The 22,812-nt window shown below is 54.0% G+C and overlaps 2 protein-coding genes across 4 annotated transcripts; one reads left to right on the top strand and one right to left on the bottom strand.

Annotated features, from left to right (window-relative positions):
• Positions 1-515: 515 nt before the first annotated feature.
• On the bottom strand, positions 516-2,824 carry UQCR10 (ubiquinol-cytochrome c reductase, complex III subunit X). Its single transcript, XM_074843865.1, has 2 exons — positions 2,653-2,824; positions 516-781 (listed from the first exon to the last, which is right to left on the bottom strand). The coding sequence occupies exons 1-2, from the start codon at positions 2,791-2,793 to the stop codon at positions 743-745; spliced, it is 180 nt and encodes a 59-aa protein (XP_074699966.1). The 5' UTR covers positions 2,794-2,824; the 3' UTR covers positions 516-742.
• A 3-nt stretch (positions 2,825-2,827) lies between these two features.
• On the top strand, positions 2,828-20,333 carry ZMAT5 (zinc finger matrin-type 5). Of its 3 annotated transcripts, none has more exons than XM_074843863.1 (6): positions 2,828-2,887; positions 7,467-7,668; positions 9,432-9,494; positions 9,719-9,799; positions 16,350-16,461; positions 20,085-20,333. In XM_074843863.1, exons 2-6 carry the CDS (start codon positions 7,542-7,544, stop codon positions 20,212-20,214), a joined length of 513 nt encoding a protein of 170 aa, XP_074699964.1. In that variant the 5' UTR covers positions 2,828-2,887; positions 7,467-7,541; the 3' UTR covers positions 20,215-20,333. The 3 variants fall into 3 exon arrangements, with proteins under 3 accessions (XP_074699964.1, XP_074699963.1, XP_074699965.1); XM_074843862.1 differs by having other exon boundaries at positions 2,835-2,887; positions 7,436-7,668; XM_074843864.1 differs by lacking the exon at positions 20,085-20,333 and adding an exon at positions 16,907-20,078 and having other exon boundaries at positions 2,835-2,887; positions 7,436-7,668.
• Positions 20,334-22,812: the final 2,479 nt, after the last annotated feature.

Genomic DNA, 22,812 nt, shown 5'->3' with positions numbered 1-22,812 from the left:
GAGGAGGGAGGCTGTAGCGACTACAGAAGCCTGGCAAGACAGTTCTGTCCCTCAAGCCGTTTGAAGAGCCAGAAGACACAGAAAGAGCTAAGAAAGAGATCTGCATCCCATTTCAATAGAGGCTAAGAGTTACCCACCACCCCAGCACACGCCTGCAGTAGTTCAGGGGCGAGGCAGCTCTCCCTGGGTAAGGCAGGGCTGGCAGCTGCGAGAGGATAACAGGCCAGGAACTGGCCCAATCCTGCATCAAAGATGTAAATGATTTGAAGTCCCTTGTCTTTGAACAAGACTAGAAGAAAGCAGACAGCTCCTTAGCCCTCTCTTAAAAGATCTCCCCAGGCAGAAGCCACGGGTAGTGTCAGCAGACCACAGCTCCTACAGCGGAGGGCCATACTGAAACATTCACCTTCTCCTGGGTAAGAATCACAGAATCATCTAGGCTGGAAAAGACCGTGAAGATCATCTAGTCCAAATTACAAGCAGGCCAAAGGATAAGTCAGGTGAACACCCAGACATGAGGCACGGACCAAGAAGTTTTTATTTTAATACAGTAAGTTTGAGTACAGCAGCAGAACTCCTTGAGTCCATCTTGGTTTACATCGTATCAGTAGGTGGCTGATATAACCTGCCTCGGAGTTGTTCAGTGAGGAATCCATTTCTGGTTTGATACAACCAGTTTCAGGAGGCCGCATCCTTCTCTGCGGTGTCTTTTGCTGGATCCCACTGCTGAGCATTTCAATCTTCACTTCTCATACTTGTGCTTGATGTGTTTCCACAGTTTCTGTATGCAAAACAAACAAGAAAAACCCAAACAGTCATCTTAGCCAGCTTTTCAGTGGTCCTGGGATAAAGTTTCACTTTAAAGTGCAAGTTATCATGAAACCTCTGTCCGTAACAGGCAACAGCAAGGCGGGGGAAGAAGAGTTTGTACAAAAACACATCCACAAGTACCACGAGGGTACAGGACAGTGTGGGCCCTGTCACCCTGCACCTCCTGCTCCGCAACAGCGAGTCCCACACAGAGGTTTCGGGAGAGCAGCTGGACAGCAGCTGAGAAGTCACGAGCCCCTCTGGCGGCTTTCTGCTGTGGAAGTTTGTTCTCCTACTGCTTTGTCTGTCCCCTCCACCTTCCTTACCCTTCTTTCGGGGCTTAGCCATGCCTCAGTTCCCCACACCCGTCCTGCCCGTGGAGGAGGTGGCAGACGGAATGCTGTGTCTGGGGTCAGGGAATGCACACAGGGTGCTCCCGAGCTTCTAGACTAGACAGGGAGGAAGCTGCAGACATCCCTGTTCTCCTACTCTACAAGCAAGAGGTTATTAGAGCATTCCAGTCACACTGCCTCGGCTTCCCACACTGACTGGAGAGGGCACTTCTGCTCCCAGAGATACAGGGTGCACAAAAGACTAAAATCTGGAGGGACCAAATCTGCCAGCACAATCCCAATCAAGGGAAGCGCTGCGCAAGGGCAAGGCACATATCGTGATTTGCTGTTTGTCGTAGGCAATGCTTTAGATTTTAAAAAAAGTTAACTTTCTTGATTATTTTCCAACCCTGCTTGAGAAGACATTAGCACACAGAAAATTAATACTACGCTTAAAAAAAGGAGTTGAGTGCAAAGCTGAAGTTCAGGTGGGATTTCATGTTAGCTTTTAACAAATGACCTTTGCTAAAAAGGAGAAGACAGGGACCCTGCTCTTGCTCTTCACTGTATTTCCTCAGCTCACCCAACCCCTGGGGCGTTCCTTCTGGGCGGTGAAGCTGTCACTTTGGGCGGTATGAGTTTTCAGCTGGTTTCATGACCTGGTTCAGGAGGCCAAAGAGCAGACGTGGTGCTGTCAGGGAAGGCGCAGGGCAGCTCCTTCCAGCCTCAGAGCTGTTCGGGTGACCTGGCTATCCCGGGAAACTGCCCTGCGTGCTCTGAGAGACCCGAGGCACATCAGCACTGCAGGCCAGAGAAGAGGACCACGGTGCTGCAGATGGGAATGTGCAACACACTAAGGTTTTTCTGTATTTGGTGAAAGATGAAAATAACAGCACCTCCTTACTTTTCTCACAGTACACACTGCATCACCTCATCCTGTCCAGGGAGCCGTTATATGACCCAGTGTCCAGGCAATTCTTATCCCACTGCAGCTCTACCTGGAGATGTAAGGACGACTTGACACATCTTGTCTAACGCTCGGCTGCCCCGCGCAGCACTGTGCGTCCCGGACACGTCTCAACAGGGCTGCTCGTTCACCAGCCGTTATCCCTCCTCTTCTAAGGGCAGATCGTGAACGGCAGAGGAACACAGAGCGCAAAGCGAGCTCAATCCATTTTAACCTCCCTGCATCCCCCCACTGCCTTCGACACCTTGTCCCCAGCGGCTCCGCAGCCGGGGAAACCCGTGAACACACCGAATCCCCAACTGCCAAGACACCGGCAAAGCCTCCACCGGCGGGGCAGCGCCGGACTGCGGCCCCCCGCGGCCTTGGCGCTCGGGGCTTCCTCGGGGAGGTCGCAACTCAGCCGGGGGAGGGCCCACCGCCCGCCGGGAGGCCGGGGACAGGCCGAGGCGCGGGGCCCCGCGGCAGTGCCCAGGCGGGGCCGGCCTGACCTTCAAGGCCCAAGGCCTGCGCCCGGGCGGGCCCGCGGCGCGGCCCCTTCCTTACCCCCTCGTTGAGGTGCTCGAAGATGGCGTCGGCGCCCTGGTCGAAGGCGCGCTCGAAGAGGACGGCGCCCAGGACGATGGTGAGGGCGAAGGTGGAGGTGCGGCGGAAGAGCGCGCCGTACGCCTGCCGCAGCAGCGCCATCTTGCCGCGCGCTCTGCGCCTGCGCGGCCCGCGCGGGGCCCCCTGGGGGGTGTAGGCGGCGCGCGCGGCCCAGCCCCGGGCCTGGCGGCGGCGGGTGAGTGCGGCCGGGCGGGGCGGGGGCGGTGTGAGGGGCTTCGCCCGGGCTGCGGGTGCAAAGCGCCGTCCCCTTCCCTTCAGCGGCTTCCGCCGAGTCTTTATTTCCTGCTTTTCTGAGGTGAAGTCAGCCCCGCTGGCGCAGGCCGCTGCGCTAAACCCTTCGCTCCAGCTCCAGGGCGTGTTGGGGGAGGCCCTCCCCGGCCGCCGGACGGGCCTGGCGCCGGCTGTGGAGCCGCGAGGGGCGGCTGAGGGTGGGGCGCCTTGCTGGGGGGCAGGGGACACCCCCTGCTAGGGTCACCTGCGAGGGGTGAAGTGGAGAAGAAAGAGGGGTTTGCGTTCGTGTCCTCTTCTGCTCACCCCCTCGGTGTTTGGGTGTTCTCTCGTTGTTCGGACCAGCTGCGGGGGGCAGTAAGTGTTGTCAGTGTAGTCCGAGCGGGTGCTGTGGCTCTGAAAAGCCAGAGGATGCTCAGGCGGCTGCTCCAGAGACCTCAAGAAAAGCCTGACATGGCTCCATGTGCCATAACTGAAGTGAAAACGTTCCCGTTCCTGCTTGTCACCTTCTCATGTTTTTCTTTCCGTTTCACCTCAGCGAGGGCAAAGGCACCCCGAGATGACTCAAGCAGTGATGGGGAGGTGGATTTGGGGTTGGAAAGGGAGGACAGACAAGGGGGTGGGGGAATCTTGAAGTCATCCCTCAGCAGCATTCTTGTTGAACAAGCATCTACATTAAATTTCAGAGCAGATCCTCAAGTGACACTCGCTGTTGTTTCATTTGTCTCAGCCACTCAGAGCACATGGTCTGGCTGCATAGTCATTTCTCTTAATTTATTTATGTTTGCTTCCCTGCATGCAGCTACTGTGGAGATCTGTGGGATTTCTGGGGTAGGACAAAGCCTCTGCTTGTGCTGGAAGCCCGTACAGAGGCTGGGAGTACCTGACATATTCCTGTGCCTGGTGTGTAGTGTTATCCCTTAGGCCAGCCCTTTGAAAAGCTCAGTTATTATTTTTTCAAAGTTAACCCCTAAGGATTGTCTCTAAGACAAATCTCCCCAACAGCCGGTAGACCGCTACCCCTAGGATGGGTGTGTGTAACCGTCAGGTTGGTGTTAATCCTGAATCGAGCTCCAGGTTTATGCCAGGTGTAGTGAAAATCAGAATCTGTCCCTCTGTCATTGTGAAGGTGCTGGCAGACTCTGCCAGTATTTTTGCGTGTTCCCGTAGAGATATGAGCACATTTAAATTGGCAGCTGAGAGTCATAAGCTTGACACTTGGATTTAATTAACTTCACATCTGTCTGGATACCCAAAGTGGCTGAAATGGCCCCAAGCCTGGGCTGTAAGAAAGCAGGAAATTGAGGTCAAGGCCCAGCTGCAATTCTCAGGGTTCAGCGTGGAGAAAAGCAGTTACACCCAGATGAAAACAAGTCTGCCGTATGCCTGTTTCTGGGTCACCTTCTTGCCTCTGTCCACATCTCGGGGAAATCAGTGAAAGAACCCCCTGAGAGTCCTAAATAAAATCTGTAGCTAGTAGAGCACAAGGTGGAGTGTCTTGGCAGCAATTTGAGAAGGAAAAATGTAGGATGGTGCACATGAGATCTTGCCTGGAGTTTTACCAAGCACCTCAGCTAGATGAGTGAAACACTGGCTAGGTGTCTTAGAACATGCTATTTCTTATAAAACATTGCGCCAATGTAAGCTCCAAGAGGCTTACGGCGGAGGATTTTTTTGTTAATACTTTTAAGCATCGAGATACAAGACAAAGCCCTGGGTTTTTTTGTATTTGGATTTATGCAGAAAGACTTTTAAGCTGGTACAAAGCCTGTCTGAAATCGTTTATGGCTGCCTATGGGTCCAGGGGTCTATTTGCCTGAATTCAATTGCAAATTAGGGTCTAGAAACGTTAAGAGGAAATGGCCAAGCTGAAGCAGTTCTTTATAAAGCAGCTACATTTACTTTATTTCATAATGACTAAGATGGATTTAATTAGAAAACATCTCTGTTTTCGACTGAATAATGCTCTTTGTTTACTGTTTGAGCCATTTGGGAAAATGGAAATAGGTTAGCCAGTGTTGCTCAGAAGCAGCTTTTATTCCTACGTACTAGTTCAGCGCAAAGCACTGTGGATTGCTGATACTGCAGAGTTGTCAGAATCCAGCCAAGATAATCCATTGAATTCTTAAAAAGATGGAAATAAGTGTTCGGTGTAATCTTTGGAGGGGGCAGTCTCTGGGAGAATCTGATGCTCCTCTAATTGCTTTTTTTATTCCGTTCATCCCCTGCTATGGGAACTGCTGGGAGAATTTGGGAGCCAGCACCTCTGGGGTGTGGGGTCTGGCTGCCTGAAATCTGTAGGAGCTTTCTGCCCTCGTTGTGGGGAAGGAGGGGGAACAAGCTTCTGCAATTATTGCTGTCGGGGTGATGAAAGGAAAAGTTTGAAATACAATTTCAAAGCCTGGCTGCTGCTGGGCTTCTGCAGGCAGAATTCCCATTGAGCTCTGTGGAAACTTGTGTGGGACCGCTGCAGAATCTCATTTGTTTTCCCCGTTCACAGCAGCCGCTTCTGCAGAGATGGAGTGCAGGAGCCAGCAGCTGAAGCAGGGAGCTTTTATGTTACCAGAAACTTTGGGAGACTATGGCATTAGATGCGGAAGGGGGATTTTTCAATACTTAAAAGCCACAGCAGAGCCTGTCAGTGGGCCAGACGCTGAGGGTAGGAGCGTTCTCTTTGGATTCCAGCAGCCCCAGCACAGTGCAGCAAAGCTGGCTGCCAGGCTGGCTGCAAAACTCAGATGGTCTACTAAAGGGTGAGGGAAAATTATAATTTAATGTTCATTAAGCAGCATTTGGGTTTAGTTTCTTGGGCTGGAGTAGGACAATTTCAGACCTCAAGCTCTACAAAGCTGAGTTCTACCTCCCAAGCAGGAGCCAGGTCTGATTGTGTTTGCAGGTGAAGCAGTTTGCAGCCGCATCACAGAGAGATGGCTGGCTGATCAGCATCACCTCCCAGCCAGGTGTTTCACCTGGAGAACAAAGAAGGGACCTTAAAACAAAGAGATTTCGAGTTTACTTGGAGTCTCTGAATGTTTTGCCTTCGGTGTGGAGTTTTGCAAGCTGATTCAAAAAAAAATGAGAAGATCTTTCCATTGAATGCAGATGGAGGAGACTACATTTTAACTTGTGGTGTGAGGCCTGAGAGATTTCCAGGGACTTGATTTTGAAGCAGCAGTTCTCGGGAGCAGGGAAAGGAGAGGAGTTTGGCGCAGTTGCTCGTGAGGTGCCAGGATGGATGGCTGGCAGGAGGGCTTGGCAGAACTGCCTTAGCTCAGCGTGCTCGGCTCTGAGGGATTGCCTGTTGCTGCTGGTCTGCCCACTGATTTGGAGGAATTGTTAGGGAGGCTGTGATTGATTCTGACCCTGTTTTATTTATAAAATCTTTATTTCTTGCGCTGGTCTCCGTGCCATTTTTTAATGCATTTGGCTGTCAAGGTGTCAAAAACTGGAGAATTGCTTTTGGAGTTTATCTCCCAGTCCATCCATCTTTGGCATTTATCAGGTAGCTTTTTATCACTCAGGAGAGAACTTACAGCTCCTTCAGGGTATCTGTTGCACCTCCAGCAAGGACAGCCGATGGGGACAGGGCTGCACTGAATCCCAAACCCCACCTGCCCTGCCAGGCTCTGGGCTGCTCTAGGCCCAGCACAGATCAGAGCAGCCAAATTCTGTCCTGCTCCTTCTCGATGCTCCGCAGCAGAGTCTCCGGACTGCGAGTACATGTGTGATAAGGCCCTCTCCCCTGTGGGAGGAGAAGGACCAGGCATCTCCAGGTTGCTTTCAGTGGCCGTGGAGATGGGGGCTCTCTCCTCCTGGCTGTAAGGCTGTTGTGATCCTAGTTATTGCAAGTGCTGTACTCGGTGAAGCAGACACATCTTGCTGCCACGGGCTGGGGAGGACGAGGATGAGGGGAGTGGTCCATGATGTACAGGAGTAAATAGGTGGCTGGGTGAACTGAACAAAATGGTATGTCCTTTAGTGTTTGTAATGCAGCTTCCCACCTGCAGTACAGGTGAGATCAGCTTTTTTTTTCATCTTTGAGGAGTTGCTGAGTTTCTTCCTTATGTTGTAGAGACGGATGCAGGGGAATTTCCTTCCTCTTGCACGGCAGCCTGGGGAGTTTGTCTGTAGTCTGGGGTTAAAGTCCTGGGCCCCAGGCTGTGGCACGGACCTCTAGCTCCTCCTGTTTACACATTGGATGGTTTCTGCTGCACCTTCCTCGGTGCAGGTGGTGGCTGGGAGCCGTTGGCCTCTCTGGGGTCTCTGCTTTGTGTGATCCGAGCTCCAGCGCGCTCGGGGAAGGAGAATTCTGTCAGAAGAGATGTCGTTGCTTTGGGTAACGGAGGTAAGAAATGCAGCTCCGAGCCTCTTCTCCCATGTACCTGCAGTAGATGCTGCCTTACCAGTCTCTGGTGGACAAGAATATGTACTATTGGGTCTCCCCTCTTTCTCCATCTGCCAACCCTAAATGATTTGAGTTCTCCTTTGGAAGCAGGCGCTGTAAATCTTGGATCCTCCGTCCCCAGGGCAGGCATGGCTGAATGCCGAGGATCTGTCTGATGGTTCCCAGGCTGCGCTGATGCTGCTCTGCCAGAAGAGAGATGGGAAAAAGATACTTCTGCGACTACTGTGACAGGTCCTTTCAGGACAACCTTCACAACAGGAAGAAACACCTCAATGGAGTGCAGCATCTCAGGGCTAAGAGAGTCTGGTACGACTTATTCCGAGGTGGGTAGTACCAACTGTCTGCCCCTCCCTTTCTGGGACTGGGGAGGTGATGGATGAGGTGTGGGGTGGGGGATAGGTAAAGTAAATCAGCACTGATGATTTATATTCAGATTGTCTGTGCCAGTGAATTGTGGACTTTATACTGTTGCTGTCAAGCAGTCTCAGAGGCAAAATCCTCATGTGTCTGGATGTGGGAAGGGGAAACTGCAGATGTCAGCTGGGACTTGAAATGAGGTGGAAGAGATAGGGAGGTTGTTTCTGAGACCAGGAGTTGAAGATAAAGCTCTCTTGGCATCATGAGCAAATCTGAGATGGGAGACAAGAGAACAAAGTCAGTTGCAGTTTCTGAAGGTGAGTTAGGTGCCTTCTGCAAACCAGAGTTGATCTCTGACATGGGAGGAGCAAGAAATGGGGGGGGTGGGGTGGAGAAAGCGGGCTGGAGGGCAGGCTGGAGCGTGTGGTGTGAACGGGCAGGAAGCTGGCAGCAGTGCTCTGCACGGGGCGGAGATGTCGGTGATGAGGGTGGCTGTGGGAGAGGCTGAGGATGTGACTGCTTGACTGGAGAGCACAGGAGGATGAAAGGGCTGGGGAAGAAGCTCAAAGCACTGGAATGCTCTAACCTGTCTTAGCAAAGGGGGCAAACAGAGGAGGATGAGGAGGGCTAGGTGCATTTAGGTTTTGGCAGAGGAGGAATTCTGGGGCTGGAGGCTGTGTCAGGACGTGCTGGGAGGAAAGCCCTGTGTCTTTTGCCTGTTTAACAGGACTCTTCTCACCCAGCTCAGTGCTCTGACCTGGCTCGCCACGCAGTTACATGTGTCTTAGTGCCAGCCTGATGAATACGGTGGGAATGTGTGTCCAGGGTGTGAGCAAGAGCGCAGAAGTGGGTATTTTGGCAGTAGCAAAGACTTAGTTTGGGTTAAAGTGATCATGCAACCATTTCCTGTATGTTCCTCTGCTTCCTTCTGGTTCCTCGGGATCAGAAGTTGCGGGCTGTGCTTGTCTCCTGGCTAGCTGGGTGAGGAATACCCTGCGAGCTCTGGGTGGCTCTGCTGTCTGCTTACCCGCATGTGGAAGCTGGAAAGGTTCTCTGTACTGGCCAAGTGTGGAGGACCAACAGCCCCAGCCCAGCACAGTTCTAGCTGGGTTAGTGATGGTGAGGCAGATCACCTAGTACTTGTCTTCTTACCAGGCTGCAACCCTTGATTTTCCTCTGATAAAATTCCTCATGCCATCCCTGATTAGGGGGTTTGTCTCCTCTTGTCTCCAGACTCCGTGGCCTGGCATCAGCCAGTGCAAGTTCTTCCACAGTCTGTGGGAGCTGCTGTGTCTTTGGGGCTCACTTTCCTGAGGACGTCTCTGGGAGGTGAAGGACCATTTCAGTGGTGTCCACTGGAGACTCAGCACAGGGTTCTGTGAGGCCTCGCACAGAGCTTTTCTGAGAGCTCTGTGAGTCTGCCTGGTCTTTCTCTGCTGCACAGAAGTGCAGCAGCATCATTGCTTTTGTGTTATGCTTCTTTCTTCCTCCTGGTGTGGGCAGAAAGCATGAAGCAGAAAGCAAAGAAGGTGATATTTGCAAGTCAGTGAAAAACTCAGGCCAGGGGTGCAAACAGGGACTGTTAACTGTCAATTTGGCTGTGGCTTAAGCTCCTGGTTGTCATGTCAAATGGCTTCCCACTAGGCAACTGACCTGTTTGGGACCACCATAGGATGGGGTATTGCTGTGTGAGAGATCTTCACCCTGGTTTGTCCTTTGTCTCCCCCAGATGCTGCCGCTATCCTGCAAGAGGAGCAAACCAAGAAACCTTGTCGGAAGTTTCTGCAAACAGGTGAGTTCTTCTGAGGTAGAAATAACTGCCTGAGCTCCAGCAGCACCTTCATGAGCTGACCCAAGGCTGGTCTGGAGAGCCCGGGTATGTGTGTCTTGGAGGGACTGAAGGTCTTGGGTGTGTGTTCAGCGTGCAGGTGTAATGGACCTTGGGTTTGCATGCACATTTATAAGGGAGGACCTTGTGTGTGCGGCTCACGTGTTGCTCCATGGCTTTTGTTCCAGGACAGTGTGATTTTGGGTCCAACTGCAGATTTTCCCACATGACAGAGCAGGACCTGGAGAAGCTGAGTGCCCAGGTTCAAGGTGAGTCCTCAAACAAGAAAATGGCCAGGGCTCTCTGAGGAGGGGGAGTTGCTGCAGGGAGTGTGGGGCTGCAAAGGGGTGTGTGAGGGGTTGTGCAGCGATAGCCTGCGGTCCCGTGCTGCCTGTACGCAGCGAGCCGAGCGTGGATCCCTCTCGCCTGCCTCTCAGTGCTGTGTGAGCCTGTAGCGTGGCTGTAAGTGCTGCAGTTTTTCATATGCTTTCTGCTCTTGAGCTGCTGGCACAGACACAAACCTAGAGTTGAGCAATGCTGTTACTACTTAGCAGCAAGCATCTGAAACAGGGAGTGGGCTTTCTGAGCCCTCAGGGTTCTGTTCAGTCAGGGAATAAAAACTGTCGGCAGCAGAGGGCACTGGTACATCACTTCCCCTTAAATTTATGGATTTGATACCCCCCCAGCTTTCTACTGTTACCAGGGAGCTGCTGCTTCTTCCACTCTTGGGAAGAGCTAGCCTGCTGTCAGTTGTGTTGTCCTGAAGAGAGGACGTGGGGTCTTGGATCCAGAAACGGCCTCTGCTCACGTGGCTTTGGGTGGAACTGAAGTTTGGGCAGGGGATGAATGGCGGCTGCTCCCCTGCTGTGAGTCTCCAAGAGCACTTTTGAACTTTTTCATTCTGGGAGTACCACCTCCTTGCCCTACAAGGGGTAGAAGCTCTGTTTTCTCCATAGGATTCATTACTTTGGTGATTAGAGAAAATGTGAGTCAGGTGTTGGTGAGAACTTACAGAATGGTTGAGGTCTCCACTGGAGATTGTCTAGTCCCAGCCCTGCCTTGCTGAAAGCAGGGTAGACTAGAGCAGGCTGCTCAGGATCACGTCTAGTTGTGTTTTGAATATCTCCAAGGCTGGATACAACCTCTGTGGGCAACCTGTTCCAATGTTTGACCACGTTTGCAGAAAAAATGTATTTAAAAAAAAATATTTAAATGGAAATTCCTGTATTTTGGTTTGTGCCCATTGTCTCTTGCCTTTGCTGGTCTCTCTCCGGTACGTCCCTGTCTCTGTGGTACTGGGGAGCCCAGCACTGGACACAGCACCCAGCCATGGCCTCACCAGCGTGGAGCAGAGAGGAAGGGTCACTTCCTCGACCTGCTGGCAATGCTCTTCCTAATGCAGCCCAACGTCTGAGCAGATCTTGTGCCCACACTGCTAGCTGAAGCCAACTGTTGTTTTGCCAATAGTTTGGCAAAAACAGGCTTAAGTATTGGACGTGTGTGTGCATACATATGAGATTTGGGGTGTATGTGGGGTAGAGACTCTCCTGACCTTCTGAGGGATCAGATTTGGGGAGGCAGGGCTCTGGTGACCTGGGAGAGCAGGAGGAAGGCAGGCACTACAGAGCTATTCCAGTCCTCGCCGTTGCTGAGTCAGTCTGTGAGTCCCCAAGGCGACTCTGAATCAATCGCTGAACAACTCTGGCAGTCAATAAAACCCATCTCGTCGGGCTGCGTGGGAGATGGAGCACTCCAGCCAGCCCTTCTCAGAGCGGCAGTGCCGGGCTGGCAGTCATGCTCCTCTTCCCCGCCGCTAGCCCAGAACCTCCCCCTGACCCTTCTCTGCTGTGGGGTTGAAGTGCTGGGCTCCCGAGAGGTGGCACAGGATGCCAGCGTATTTGCAGGAACCTGTAGCGTTTCCAGTCACTGAAGGCTGTTTATTGCAGGGGAAGTGAGAGCTCTTTGGAGCAGAGCGGAGCTGCAGGGGAAGGCTGGCAAGCTCCTCTGCGCTTGGGCAGGTTTCTTTGCCAATTACACTTGTTATTGGATATTGACTTCTGTCAAATGGGTCAGGTGTAAGTGGAGAATTGGCTAGTGAGAGAGCTGATTCCTGGGAGATTACTTGGAAACCTTGCATTTGTATTACCAAGTCAAACATTTAATTAAACAATTAGACTTAAAGGAGCGATGGCCAGGGGACAGCAGGGTGCCTCATCCTTGGCTGTGCTGCTCTAACACTAATGCCTGGTTGTAGAGTTAAATCCTGCTCACCTCTCCAGTGGTGTTGCTCCACAGAAATCCCGTGTGAGCCGAGCGAGCAGGCTGAGCAGCACACAGACCTCTAAATCTGATCAGTTGAGCCCACCGAGAGCTTGGAGGGATTTGATGGAGGGAAGATCTCAGCAGGACTTGGTGGAGGAGAGGTACAGCCTGTAACATGGTAGTCTGGATGGAAGGACCAGCTGCAAAAGCCAAGCTGCTGTTCGGTGTGTCGGGGGGACATTTCACCCCCTCCTTAGGCTACTGAGGCATCAGTGTCTCAGATGGTGAGGCTTAGGGCAGAGTTTAAGCCAAGCTGGTGTGATGGCAGGTTGGACCGCAGGTTGCGTTAGTCACGCAGGAGACGTGACCCTCGTAGCGTCTCCGTCAGTAACGTCCCTGTGGGCATTAGCACCTAGTCCTGGTGTTTCTGTGCTACGGGGCATCGCCGCCACAGCCGCTGAGATGATATGGTACCAGTTAGAGCAGTGGTCGGGATCAGGCTGCCCTGCACTGAATTGTCAGTGTCCTCAGAGATTTCCTGTCTGAACCCACAGCGTCTGGGAGGTTTTGGCAGACTTGCAGCCGGGGGTGGTCGGGGATTTGAGATGAGCTGGGAGGCTGGAAGCTCCAGAGCCCTCTCACCATCTTGTGCAGAGCCTTGTGTGACCGTGCTGGAAAGGACCACACTCTGCCTCTGTGGGGTAAAAGTGGATGGTCTCTGGGTGAGTCCACAGTGCTGCTTAAGTGCGCGTTCCTCAGCCCTGGTGCATGGGCGTAGAAGCAGAGGAGCTGCCAGACTGCGTTGAACCCGTGTCTCCCCTTGTCCAGGGGCAGATGCTTCGGGAAAAGGTGCAAAGAAATCCTGTAGTGAAGTGGCATGACCCTCGTTAAGGGGTGGGTTTGCATCCTAAACTAAAGCAAAGCCTTTTCTGACCTTTTTAACACTGCTAAACTGTGATGGCACTTTCTTTGTCATGTAAATATTGAACCTGTCCCTGAATCCCTGTGAAGTGTTTGGTGTTGGTAGTTCTGTGTCAGTGAGCTCCCTTGCTAATGACGCATTTTTATTACAGTCAAAGGAAACATTACATTATTCTTAACATTTGGCCTTTTTAATGCAGGGAATTCACCCTGTTGTTTGTGTTAGTCTTGTGGGTTAAGTAGGAAGATTTCTGGACGATTCGCTGTTCTGTAACAGCTCAGAGCGTGTCCTAGTTTGGCTTCAGCATTTCTGCACCCTGTAGAATATACTCATCAAGAAGCAACAGTTTCCACCTTCAGCAGGGAGGGAGGCATATTCCCAGCTGTTACCGCATCAAAGCATTAGCCTTCTGCATCTGCTGCATCATTCATCAGCAAGACACTTCCAGGCTGTCATTTTAAGTACAGTCATGTCAGGAAAAGTCACTGTCAAATTGCCATCTTCTTGCTTAAAGTTATTGGCTCCCCACTAATCTGCGTCACTTCTGCTGGTAGTATTGACACAACCCAGCCTCTTTGGTGAGCTCCAGCTAGCCAGAGCTGCGAGGGCACAGTTGGTTGAGTGTTTGCAATATATCCATGTGATTGAAAGAATCTGAGTGACCCTGCTGGGGGTGGCTGTCGTCAACCAGCTTAACTTAGCCATGAGCAGGAGAAGGAGCGCTCTCACAGTCGGCTCCCACTTCGTGGCTGCGGGGTGGTAACTTCTTAAGCTGCTCATATTGCAGGGCCTCATCAACCTCATCTCTAACCACAGCCTGCTGCTGTTCGTGTGCTCTGGAGGAGTTTGGGCTGCCACATCTCCCGGCCCAGGGAGGGAGCTGAAGGATTACATGTAAATCTTTTTGCTGGGTGACCTGCTCCTTACTGGTGGTTGCATCTCGCCTATGCTGGTGTCTCGTTCAGGAAGAAAACTCATGCTAGAAGTTGCATGGGGAGAGAAGATAAATCTGGACTCTCACTCTGACATCATTAGAGAGACACTTCATGACTACAGATGCTCTTTTAATTGGCTGTAATTAGACTCTGAAGCAAACACCCCAGTGAGAAGCCGGGGGGAAGCACCTTCACACCTGTCTTGCTGCTGCAGTCTGGCTGGCTGCACGACCATGCATGAGGAGTAAGGGCTGGTAATTGTGTTTCAGAGTTACATCCTGGAATACCTGTTGACATTCAGGGGGTATTTCCAATCTCACGGTAGTTTTGGTGGTCTCTGAATGGGATATGTGTACTTACAGGAAGGTGAGATGAAATATTTGCCTTTTTGATGGGCGTGCATCAAGGTGGACAGAGCCAGACAGCTGCCCGTACCTGCTGCTTTATTTCTCAGCCTGCGGGTTGGAGTGATTTGGAGCAGTAACTCGTGGAGCTGCGTGAGTGGGGAGCCAGCTGGATGCCTTTCTAATCTGGACACCTGGGGCCTCATTTAGGCCAGTGTGAGCCTGGAGTTGTTCCACTGCAGCTTTTCTGGACAAGACAGGGAGTTGTGGCTGCATGAGTTCCTGGTGTGGCACTTAAGGGCAGTGGCCTCGGGGCTCCCTGCTCTAAACAGAGAGGCTTTGGCAGTTTTTGTCTGTTCTGTGTTGGGGCTTGGAGTGGGATGAAAAAGAAATCTTGGTGGTAGGTGAAGGTGGGAGAAGTCTCTCTGTGATTTTTTTTTTTTTTTTTTTTTTTTCTCCTGCCTCATCGAAGCCTCGCACGACCACCACTTGTCCCATTGCTGAGGTGGGATGTGCCAAGGCAGAAACCTGGAACAAAGGGAATTAAGGTGGCTGTGGACAAAGCTGCCAGGGAAGTCTGACCTGGGAGCTGAATTCAGATATCCTGAGTCTGAGCAGCGCCCAGCTCACCAGACTGAGCTTCTTGCCTCCCGGGTGCCCTCACCTGGCCAGGCTGTTGGGTTGATCCCAAGTAGCTGTGCTGGGGCTTTGCACCTTGAGAACAACTGTGGGAGACTTGAACAGTCCTGTCTCCAACTGTATGCTTATGGCCGGGTTGCAGAGCAGCACCTCGACATCAGGACCCCAGCAGGCTGTCTTTGTGGTGGCAGTGAGTACATCGTCACCCCTCCCAGCAACAGCAGATGAAAAGGCTGGATGACAAATTATCCATCTCCGGCTGCTCATTGTGTAGCACATTTCTGCCATCCTTATTAATATTCAACAGGCAGATGAATAATTGGTTGCCACCACTAGGATGAAGTGATCCTTCACTCTGCCCAAGCAATATTAATTTCACACCCTGTCTGGGAACGTATAATATTTTCCTTAAACATGTGACATATGGTGGGTGGGTGTGGAGCAGGCTCCTGGCGGGCATGGCCGCAGGTGGCTGCCGCGGGGTGGGACTGCTGGCGGGTTGATCTCTAAATGGGATCAGGGTTCCCCCAGAGCGCTTGTCCCCGGAGGGTTTGATGAGTGGGGCAAAGGGGAATGACACACGGCTGCCTCGGCTTCCGTTTTATTAATATCAGTGTTTGTTTTTCAGAGTATCACATTCCCTTTTCTGTTAGGTGGGAACTTTCCACTAGGCTGGAGATCTAATAGCTCTGAGCATCTCCTCAGCCCGCTCTGCCTGACGTGCTGTGAGGAGTGTGACTGTGTTGTTCGTGTCAAGGACTCGTGCTAGACCCTGTTCTCTTGCTAGCATCCCTTCCTGCTTTGTCACTGCCGCCAAGGGGGGACCAGGGAGCTCTGATAACTGGGCAGCTGGGAGGGACCGGTGAGTGCTGGGCTGCCCCGCGGGCTCTGTGCCCTTCTGCCCAGAGAGGACAGTGCTGCAGGATGGGGTGCCTGCAGGCATCTGCCCCACACAACCCCTCCGGGGTGACAGAGGGGTTGAAAGCTTGAAAGGACCTCAGGCTGCCCTGTCTCTTGGTAGGCAGCAGAGGTTTCCTACTGGCGCTGCCTTGCTTGTTCCTAACTCACATGAGGAAACGCAGGAGCTTGTTCCCCTCCCTCCGCTGTGGTCTGCTCTGATTTTGCACCTGGGCTGTGCAGGGCTGGGTGACAGCCTCCCGCCCTGTCTCTGCAGGGGCTGGGGATACATCACGCAGCGTGCGCCTTAAACAAACCTGACAGCATCTCTGAAATCCCCTCTCCTGATTGTACGTGCACTCTGAACCTTTCAGGCTCTCCTGGCCTGCCAAGTCTGCATCGATCCGGACAGACGTCCCTGTCACTCCCACCTAACTGGGCAGGGGTGGCAAAGTCCCTCCTTGCAGTTGGAGGGACACATCTTTGGAAACGGCTCAGGGCCAGCAGAGGCGGTTTCAGGCGAGGATGAGGACGATCTACCCCGGGGGGAGATGTCAGACTCCCCTCAGTTAAGTGCCTGAACTGCCACTGTGCTCACTGGCTTAGTTCGTGTTCCCGGCTCTGTCTGGCTGGAGCTGTCACCAGTGAGGAGGCCACGCATCAGATGGCAGGTGGACAGTGGAGGAGGAGGAGGAGGGGCCGCCACAGGCAAACTGCAAACTCTCCACCATAAGAAACTGTGCAGGGTAACGAGCAGCGGGTTTAATGGAGTGAAAGGACTGCAGTGCGAGCGTCTGATAGCCTTCTCTCTCTCAACCAGGGGAGCAGAGATCGAAGGAGCTGCGGCAGGAGGGAGCAGATGTCCCGCCTGGCACCATTGAGGACTGGCTGGAGAAGAGAGCAAAGAGACTGAGCGCGGCTCAGAGTAACAGGTACCGGTGGCCGGGGAGCATCCGCGTCAGGGCTGGCTGCTGCTTCTGGCCCCCGTGACGCAGAGCGGGGATCCCACAAGAACGAGGGGTGTGAGTGGGATAGGAGAAGGTGCAGGTGATCAGAGGTCCCAGCTCGATGGGACCCCCCGAGCTGTCGTTCCGCACTCTGCCTGCCAGCACTGCTCTTGGCACACACTGCAGACACATGTATGGATCCGGCCTTGCGTGCCCACATCAGAGGGGAGTGCACGTGTCTCCCCACGTGCCCAGGGGACGAGCCAGACCTCGCTGCCCGTGGCTGCTACCCCGGGGAAGACAAGCAGAGGGGTGCTCCTGTGCTCTCCTCAGCGCGCACAGACGTGCCTGGAAGGACAGTGCCACCGCGGCGCTGAGTTATTAATGCCCGGGGTTCAGTGGCAGGAGCCTGGTCTCATCTTTTTGACAGCTTCCCCATCCGCTGCCTGCCCTGTCTGCACGTCTCTGCCGGTCCCTGCCAGTGAGAGGGTGGAATTAGCTCCTCCTCGCGGCATTCATTCGGATTCGGGCGCCTGCCGGTGCCTGCTGTTTCCTTGCTCACCTGACTGTGCCGCAGGCTTAATTGGATGACATTTGGGAAGGTGCCAAATCTCTTTTGTTCTTTTTCTATTTGCTCCTGTCCTCTCTGTGTTTGGTCTGGGCAGGATCTTCCTTCTGGTGCTTGTCTGGGCTTGTTGCTTTTCTGTTCACTCCATCCATCAGCTTGGCTGCCCTTAGCTGTGCTCACTGACAGCCCTAACCTTCCTACCCCCCCATACACTTCACTTGCCCCATTTTGCTTGTCCTGCCCATGAATCCCTTGATCTTGGGGTAGATCATCTCTCACAGAAGATGGCCAGTGCTATACCCAGAGGAATTTCCAGACCTTCAAAACTACCTGGTCCCTGCTGCCTCCAAAGATGCACAAGACCTGAGATTTCTAGGGTTGTTGCTTTCTGCCCAGCCTCCCTGTCCCTGCAGGCTCAGAAACCATCTACTACAGGAACTAAACCCCAACTATTCAAAGCTTCTCCCCTCTATCTGGCCTTGCTGATGCCTGCCCCTATCATTTCTCTTCTCCCCTTGTGCTCTCTGGCCCCAGCATTGCCCCTCTGAGCAACTGTGTGTTTTGCACTGTCTGCCAGAGTTGTTTTGCAGTGCCAGGGAAGAGGGCCTGTTTTAGGCAGGTCCCTGTGCTCCTGATGCCTGGGGACTCTGTGTTCCTCCTGAAAATGCTTTTAAGGACAAGGAGCTTCCTCTCCTGCAGTCCTCGAGGTCCCTGAAGTGTGGCAGAATCTCTGGCAGGGTCTAATGGTGCTTTGGGGAATTTGTGGTTTTGAATGATAACCTGCCCACGGGCTGCCTTGCCTGGCTGGTAATGTCAGTGAAGACCATTAGTGTGCACAAAACAGTAGAGAAAGTTCTCTCGAGGACAGTCACCTCCAAAAGGAGATGCTAGAGACCCAGCTACATCTCTGTCTTCTCTGGCAGCACTGAGCAGGAAGGATTCAAGCTGGGATGGAAGAGGTCTTGGAAGCGTGGTCTCCCAGAGTGTTGCTGTTGCTGTGCTAAGCCTCAGCCTGTGAGCGTAGCTGAGATTCTGTCTCGGACTTGCCGGGGGCTTCCTAGCAAGATACCCAGCGGGCAGTCACAGATGGAGCTACTGCCTTGTGCGGTCTCCAAGCACACCACAGTGCAAAGAAAACACTGCGCTGGACTAGAAGTGTCCGTGTGGCCAGGTACTGCCTTGCTGAAGGGTAGCACCTTCTTAAAGGCGGTAACTTGAGCACCATTTCTGACTGTCACCTACGTTAGCCCCATGGATGGAGAGTTGCCACACTACCTCCCAGCCATCGTTTGTGCAGCCGCTCTCCCAGCCTGACTGGGCTCAAAGGGACGATCTTCATTTGGAAGCCTCCGCTTGATGCGTATTTTCAAAGTCACACCGTGCCGTTGCTTTCTGGAGAGCTGGGGTGGAGTTGGATGGAGTTCGTGTAGTTCTCTTAGCGGTGGAGCTCTGCCAGGGTGTGATCGATTTTTAACCTGATTTCCAAAGGAGATGGAGCATGTCAGTGCACGTGAGCATGTGCTGCTGCCATCGCTGCTCTGGAGCCCTTGTCCTGATTCCCATCAGAATGGGGGCTGAGGCCTCAGCGATACCCAGATCCTACAGGTTTCATGAATGTGGAAGTGGGTAGAGGAGAGGGATCCCATTAATGCCTTTGGAAAGGAAATATTCTTGACCCTTGCTAGACACTGGAGAATCCACATGGGACAGCCATTTGGAATGCTCCAGCTGTAGGTAAACCTTTGATAGCACTTGTATCTTATGAGACCCCAGGGAATTGAGTACCCAGACAGCATCCTCCCTATTGATTCGTTCTGCTGCTCACAGAACAGCTCATTAGTTGATAGCTGTGCTGTTCCGCCTTGCAGCATGCCTTGTCCTGCTCCCCGCCCCACCGTACCGCTGCTGCGGGGGCTCCCCTGCCTGCGTGAGCGGCAGGGCCTGGCTGTAACAAAAAAATATTCCTGCCCGAGAGGGGCTCGGTGTGTCCTAACAGTCTTGTCTCATCCTCGGCTCTGAAGAATCCCCACCAAGGGGATATGCATCAGAGCAAATGACTTTGCTCTGTGTTAGCTGCCTAGAAAACACTGCACTCAACTTCTGTAGCTGGCTTTTGGCCACATCGTGGGCCCTGCAGGGAGAGGAGGGTGCTGCTTCCCCGGAGCATTATGTAAAGGAGTTTGATTAGATTTCTTCTGGCATAACAATTAAAAAGATTCATCAGGGTCGGAGGTAGAGGCCTGAGAAGCTGGAAGGCTGCTGTCAAGGCTTGTGCTAAAGAACAAATGAGTTTCCTGCGCTCAGGAATTAATGGAAAAGGTACATTTCCCATGAATTTAAACCTGCCCTGGCCAGACACTTTGTTCAGCTGGAGACAAGGGAGTGATGCTTCTTGCTTTTGCACTTCCTCAGTCAGGTGTGTTGTTTGCAGCAGCCTCAACTAGTAAACTTGAGGGAGGGAGACAAAGTGTTTCCCAGGCCGTGAGTTGGAGGAGGAAGCCTGTTCCCTCTGCTGAAGGGTGCTTCTGTGAAAACACACCATCGTTTTGGCAGTTTCTCCATTTCCGAGGGGTCCTTGTCCTTGGGGAAGTGCACAGCTGGCTTGGGATTCAGGCTGCTTGGAAAGAAACATCTGCTAATTTTGTTTGTTCTCCTCAAAACTCAGCTGTGTGAAGAGTCGCGAGCAGCTGGGGGTGGGAGGGGACCGGGCCAGCCGTACTCCCAGTGCGAGGCCTCTCCCGCCAGCAGCTGTGCCTGGGGCTGTCGGGGGGCTGCGCCTGCACCCCCTTCCCTTAGTGCTCCCCCCTTTATTTTTCAGTGGTGTGCGCTTCATTAGCAAACTGGAGTCTGCTGTTGGATTTGGGCAGGGGGTGTGTGAATATACCTGCTTGTTGATAACCAAAACCCTCCTCTCTGGACCCCTCCTCTTTTGGGGGCTAGTGGCGGGGCAGAGGGTAGCTCAGCCCCTAAGCAGGGCCTTGCTGTCAAACTGAGACAGCCCCGTCTCACCTCTGCCCCTTCCATCTCCCCACCTCCCCAGTGCTCTGCCTGAGAAACCAGCACCTTTCCAGTACCCGCCAGGCTGGCCACCAGTGCAGGATCTGCCCCCGTCCCTGCAGGCCCCCCCACCCGGAGGGTGGCCGGTCCCCCCCAACCTGCAGTGGGGCTGAGGCACAGGGACCCCCGCAGAGGTTGTGCTGGAGATGGACTTCTTCCTCACCTGCTCTAAGAAAGGGACAGAATGATTTATACACGCTTTCCATCAATAAAAGCCTTCCCCCCTGTTGCAGCCTGCGTGTGTCATGTTATTTCTCACCTGGCAGCCTCCCGTGGGTTGTCTCCCCGCCCCGGGAGCGGGGATCTGTGCTCAGCAGAGCTCCGGCCCCGCGCTGTGTCTGGAGGGGCCAGCCCCCCCCTTTCCCGGGGCAGGATCGGGCCCCTCGCACCGCTGCTGTCTGTGCTGCGCCCTGCGCTGCCCGCTCTCCGCCCAGCTCCACGGCTGATCCGGGCCGGGGAAGGAAGCTGTAGCCAGGCTTTTAAAATTGATGTTTATTATTTTCTCCAATGTTTATGACTTATGTTTGCTTCTGTTAAATTCAGTGTGTAAAACTGCTTCCTAATGAGCTTGAGGAGCTCCCGTAAGGCCTCTGCTCCTGCTCCCATGAGGCTGAAGGTGAGAAGCGAGGAGAAAAAAATATCCCAAGGTTTCTCCTTGTCCAGGAAACTAAGTAAGCAGTGAGTGCCAGCGGGACAGATCCCTCCGTGGGTCGCTCCCTGGGATCTGGCTGGCCAAGCCCCTGTGCTGGGGGCTGGAGCTGGGAAGGGGTGAGGAGTGACTCCGTGACCCTCGTGTCGGCCGCGCTGGGAGCCGAGGGCCAGGCGTGGGCCTGGCGGCCTCAGCTCCTCCTCTCTGCGGCTCTGGAAGGGCTGCCCTGGAGAAGAATGTCAGGGTGGTTTTAGGGCGCAGCTTTGGTATGGCCAAGCCCAGCCACGCGGCTGCCGCGGTGAGCGTTACAGGGTCATCTCACCGGGAGCGTGAGGGATGATCGAGGCCCTTGGCTTGGCTTTCTCCGGAAGGAGGGTGGGTGCTCGGCTTCAGGGCAGAGCGGCCGAGTGTGCGGGGGATCCCGGCCAGAACCACCCCCCCGGCAGAGCGGGTCTGTCCAGGACGGCTGCGCCCGCTGCCAGCGCATTTCAGGTTTGGCCGCGCAGGGAGGCGGTGGGTCCAGATTCGTGAAGAGCGCAGGCAGGAGCCAGCTGTCTTTGGCCAAATCTCGCCTGGATCACGCCGGGGCAGGGCAGAGCTCCCGCCTCGGGGTGTGCGGGCAGGTGCTCGTCGGGAGCCATCAGCCCCAGCACGGCCCATCCTGGGATGCAGCTTTGCCGCGAGCAGGGACTGGATGTGGCCGCGGCGTGGCTGCGGAGCTGTGGCAGCCCTGCTGCAGCGGGGAAATCACCCTCGGCCAGAGGCTGGTTGAGGTTTAAGCCAGACTAAAAGGGTGTTTTTATCCCTCCGGTGTGACTGTGGTTGCTCTGCCAAGCCCTGTGCTTGCTGGTCTGTGGAGTGGGAGCCCCGGGGCTCAGAGAATGCGGCATCAGCCCCGTGTCCCACCCTCACCTCCCCTTACATGTGAGTAAACAAGAGCACCCACGTGGCACCTATTTGGGGGTAAATCAGAGTCCCCTGGAGGAAGGGGACCCCTGCCCTGAATGCAGAGGTTGCACAGCTGCCCGAGGCCAAATGGGGGGGGGGGGGGAAAACCCCCAAAAGGGCTGTGGGATGCTCCGGAGCGGGGGTGTGAGCTGCCAGGCTCTGCTCCCAGCCGTCACAGGAGCAGCTTTGCCTGCTCTCTCCAACCTGCTTTGATGTACGTCCCCGCGCCCCCAGCGCGGCGCCGGGGGAGAGCCCTGGGGAGCTGGGGGCTGCTGGGGGGGGCTCAGCCCATCGCCCCCGCCGCTCTGCTGACTTCAAAGGGCGACAAACAGCTTCGCTGCAAGTCTGAGCGGTGGCAGCAGCCAGGCCACGCGTACAGGCACCCTCCTAACGAGGCCACAGCCGCCGCCAGAGGCAAACCCAAGAACCACCGCTCCCATCTCTCCCGTGGATGTTTTGAGGACGGCGTGTGCCGGCTGCTTCACGATCAGCGGTCAAAAGACTTTGCAGTTCCTCGCCCGTGTTTGGAGATGTGCTTTCATCAGCCCCCAGGTCCCCTCCCTGCTCCATGTGCTCCGGTCCTGGTGTGTTTTGGAGCATCCCTGGGACAGCAGCTGGTCCCGGAGGTGTTGCTTTACCCAACTCTCACAAGTTTCACGGCTCCGAAACTGCTCCCCAGATCCAGCTTAGTTTTGGTAGAGAAACACATCTCTGGCCAAGCAGGCTGGAGCACCAGGCAGCTCCCTGGGCGAGCTGCAAAACTGAACTGTAAATGAAAATTACAGTGTAAAACACAAACACAGCCACAGCCCCTCCGCGCTCTTCCTCGCCCCCGAAGAGATGAGCTGCTCGTGACGCAGAAACTCCCGATAAAGCCTGAAAGCCGAGAACGGGAGCGTTCCCTGCCAAGCACCAGCCTGGCCGGGAGAGGCTGAGAGGGGCTGGCGAGGGGGTTTAATTAAAACCGGGTTTTCCTGCACAAGCTTGCGTGATCTCTGGCTATTGAGGCCGAGCATCGCATCGCTCGCAGGGTGTTGTGTATTCATGGAGCTGTGTAACTCCCAGGTACTTGTAGGAGCCTGTAAATTACGGGCTTTTATGGGGGTGTATTTTA

This window comes from Strix aluco, chromosome 18 (assembly GCF_031877795.1).
Source record: "Strix aluco isolate bStrAlu1 chromosome 18, bStrAlu1.hap1, whole genome shotgun sequence".
Taxonomy (NCBI): domain Eukaryota; kingdom Metazoa; phylum Chordata; class Aves; order Strigiformes; family Strigidae; genus Strix; species Strix aluco.
The sequence above is the reverse complement of the archived record's forward strand: the minus strand, read 5'-3'. Positions and strand labels throughout refer to the sequence as shown.

What these genes read in the sequence shown, in the direction of transcription:
- ZMAT5 (XM_074843863.1), top strand. Translation starts at nt 7,542, where the DNA reads ATGGGAAAAAGATACTTCTGCGACTACTGTGACAGGTCCTTTCAGGAC. An exon ending in GCTGAGTGCCCAGGTTCAAG is followed by an intron (nt 9,800 to 16,349) that starts GTGAGTCCTCAA and finishes TCTCTCAACCAG; the next exon opens with GGGAGCAGAGATCGAAGGAG. An exon ending in AGCGCGGCTCAGAGTAACAG is followed by an intron (nt 16,462 to 20,084) that starts GTACCGGTGGCC and finishes CCACCTCCCCAG; the next exon opens with TGCTCTGCCTGAGAAACCAG.
- UQCR10 (XM_074843865.1), bottom strand. Translation starts at nt 2,793, where the DNA reads ATGGCGCTGCTGCGGCAGGCGTACGGCGCGCTCTTCCGCCGCACCTCC. An exon ending in TCGAGCACCTCAACGAGGGG is followed by an intron (nt 782 to 2,652) that starts GTAAGGAAGGGG and finishes TTTTGCATACAG; the next exon opens with AAACTGTGGAAACACATCAA.